The 2,949-nt window shown below is 44.4% G+C and overlaps 2 protein-coding genes across 2 annotated transcripts in view; one reads left to right on the top strand and one right to left on the bottom strand.

Annotated features, from left to right (window-relative positions):
- The window catches only part of LOC104801812 (probable WRKY transcription factor 4), a 2,972-nt gene extending 1,587 nt beyond the window's left edge, over positions 1-1,385 (top strand). The window contains exons 3-5 of the mRNA XM_010525176.1: positions 1-429; positions 521-679; positions 828-1,385. Coding sequence (XP_010523478.1) covers positions 1-429; positions 521-679; positions 828-1,065 — 826 coding nt within the window. The 3' untranslated portion in view covers positions 1,066-1,385. The remainder of the gene's footprint in view (positions 430-520; positions 680-827) is intronic.
- Positions 1,386-1,445: 60 nt separating this feature from the next.
- LOC104801811 overlaps positions 1,446-2,949 on the bottom strand; it is a 3,396-nt gene continuing 1,892 nt past the window's right edge. Inside the window, exons 6-10 of the mRNA XM_010525175.1 lie at positions 2,848-2,947; positions 2,333-2,621; positions 2,041-2,235; positions 1,825-1,947; positions 1,446-1,739 (exon numbers count right to left, since the gene is read on the bottom strand). Coding sequence (XP_010523477.1) covers positions 1,629-1,739; positions 1,825-1,947; positions 2,041-2,235; positions 2,333-2,621; positions 2,848-2,947 — 818 coding nt within the window. The 3' untranslated portion in view covers positions 1,446-1,628. The remainder of the gene's footprint in view (positions 1,740-1,824; positions 1,948-2,040; positions 2,236-2,332; positions 2,622-2,847; positions 2,948-2,949) is intronic.

Below are 2,949 nucleotides of genomic sequence, written 5' to 3'. Positions count from 1 at the left end.
ACAGCCGCTGAATGCTGCTGACAAGCCAGCCGATGATCTCTACAACTGGCGTAAGTACGGGCAGAAGCAAGTGAAGGGCAGTGAGTTTCCTCGGAGTTATTACAAGTGTACTCATCCCGGGTGTCCTGTCAAGAAAAAGGTCGAGAGGTCTCTTGACGGACAAGTAACCGAAATCATCTACAAGGGTCAGCACAATCATCAACCTCCTCAGAACAACAAACGGGGCAACCGGGATATAAACGGGATTACGGTAAACAATCCCGGGAATTCGGATCAAGCCAGAAGCTTCAGCAAGACCAGGAGGGACCAGGAAGCAAGTCAGGCTACAACAACAGAGCAGATATCTGAGGCAAGCGACAGTGAGGAAGTCGGTAATGCAGAAAATTGTGCGGAGGAAAAAGATGAAGACGAACCTGATCCCAAAAGAAGGTAACACTAGATGATGATGATGAAAAATTCGTGGGTTGCCGTCCATTCTTAAAAGCTTGGTCTCTAATGGGGGTTGTGTTTGAATGTGCAGAAACACAGAAGTCGTGGTTTCTGAAACTGCTGCTTCACACAGAACTGTGACAGAACCTAGAATCATTGTCCAAACGACGAGTGAAGTTGACCTTTTAGATGACGGATATAGGTGGCGCAAGTACGGGCAGAAAGTCGTCAAAGGAAATCCTTATCCAAGGTAATACAACACTCCTCTCTTTCGTCACATAACTATATATATCTTGCTTCAGTATCACATCTTGCTGTTACTTTTACTGGTCTGGCGACTAGATTCTTCGGGCAAAGCTTATGAACTCGCTGGTCTTTTTTTTCTCTTCGATCTGTAGGAGCTATTACAAGTGCACGACACCAGGCTGCAACGTGAGGAAACACGTAGAAAGGGCAGCAACAGACTCGAAAGCTGTAATAACAACGTACGAGGGAAAACACAACCATGATGTTCCTGCTGCCCGAACCAGCAGCCATGCCACTGCACAGTTAAGGCCAGACAACTTGCATGCCTCTGTCAACCTAAGTCAGCAGCCCGTTGCACGTCTTAGGCTGAAAGAAGAGCAAATAACTTAAGGGGGCTTGCTTGTTCCTGCTGCAGCTCATGCATCTGTTGTAACACTTTCTTTGACAAAGCCTGTGACTTTTGAATCTTTCGGTTGGATCTCTTGAAGAATCTGGAAGTTACAAATGGAGGGGAAAAGTAGAAAAAAGACGAAAACTCGATATGGGTTCGGAAGGGGATGCTCTTATGCATACCTAGATTCATGTTTTCTTCTGTGAATTCTTTTGTACATGGAGAATACAGGGTTCTTTGTGTTTGTTTCGGAGATTAGGAACGATGTTTATATTGTAATTCTATACTGTTTTTGGTATACAGTTAGCTGATTTGGGTATCTTTCTGCATTCCTCTGTATTCATTCATGTCTCTGGATTATATATTGAAACCACCAATCTGAAAAAGTTTCAGTCTTGATTCAAGATGGAGATGCGTTTGGGCAGAGTTTTCTGTACAAAAGAATCTTTTCGTAAGTATCAATTTATTCCCGGTCACACCATTTTACAATGCAGATCTCTGTGTGGTCTGTTGCCGCCATTGTTATCCATGTGACATCCTCTGTATCCCGACCAGAACCCCATCACTGGTGGTTGCTCATAAGCGTTGGTATTTGTCCGTGATTCACGAAATCAATCCTGTTCAACCGAACACAGCATAGTACTTGCTCAGGCAGTTCCTCTGGCTTCTGGGCCTGTCAGAAAATGGGAACATCACCAGATCTTTCAGGAAACGTGTTTCTTGAGCAACAATCCAAGAATTCGGTAAAAGATTTGCACCTGAATTGTTAAACCCAGATCAAGAATCCCATGTTTCATCCGGTCTCTGAAAGATTCGAGCCCTTTCCTCGCAATGTAACTGAAACGGTGTATATCCAAGTCGATCTCAAAGTAATCCGGCCCCTGTCCGGAAGAACAACGTTCCTCTGTTTAGTTGGAACTCTCTGGATATGAATCTGATGGATTCATTAATGCAAAAGGAGATTTCTTTTTTACCGTAAAGAATTCGTGTTGGGGACGAGAGAGGACGGGTTTGTCGTTGTAAGCAGAAATGAGCTTCCTTTCAGTAGAACCGAGCTGAAGATCATCAGGATTCACCAGACCCGCCATGATCTTAAGCCTCTCTCTGTACGGAACTGTGGATTCCTTTGTAAACCCTTTAATCTTTTCCGTCTCGTCATCCATGAATCTCTGCAACAAAAGGTAGAACAAGGAATGGAGCATGAAGACCTTGGGGACAACCAGAAAAGAAAACGGTGAAAGAAGGGGGGGGGGAACGGCAATTTACCTTGATAGTTTCTTGAAAGTGAGAAGAAATCTCCTTATCATAACTTTCAGACAGCTTAAAGTACAAGACAAGGCTCAGGCCATCGCCATTGTTATCGCCGAACATGGAGGTCGGATACATAGGGAGCTGAATGTTGACGATCAGAAGGGATGGCATCTCGCCACGTGGCTTCACGTTCGGAAGCTCCAAGTGCTGAGCAATGTGGCTTATCTTCTTAGAACACGCGAATAGATCGACCCCTATCGGTGTGTAAGGGCTGCATTTCGGTGCAGGATTCTTCTGTTTGTCTCTGAAATCATCGGTTCAGGTTCAGGACATACATGCAATGTTTTGAAGTGATACATACCGTCTTTTTTTCTTAGTTTATCTTTGAGTTATTGTAATGTTCGATCCAAATGTCGGTCCAAACCCATTTGAGCATAATTGAAAAGCCAGAATTTGCAGGTCGGGTTTAGAGCTCTTGTTCAAGAATCAGACAGGTAAATGCTTAGGTTGACGGCAAAGCATGAGTATACCTGAAGAAATTAAGGCCACGGAGCTTGAAACCCGACGGGCAAATCTCTGACCAGGACCCGTAAGTCAGCTTATCACCCGAAGAACGTGGAATCAGCATTCCT

This window comes from Tarenaya hassleriana, unplaced genomic scaffold, assembly GCF_000463585.1.
Source record: "Tarenaya hassleriana unplaced genomic scaffold, ASM46358v1 Cleome75, whole genome shotgun sequence".
Lineage (NCBI taxonomy): Eukaryota > Viridiplantae > Streptophyta > Magnoliopsida > Brassicales > Cleomaceae > Tarenaya > Tarenaya hassleriana.
This window is presented reverse-complemented; position numbering and strand designations above follow the sequence as displayed.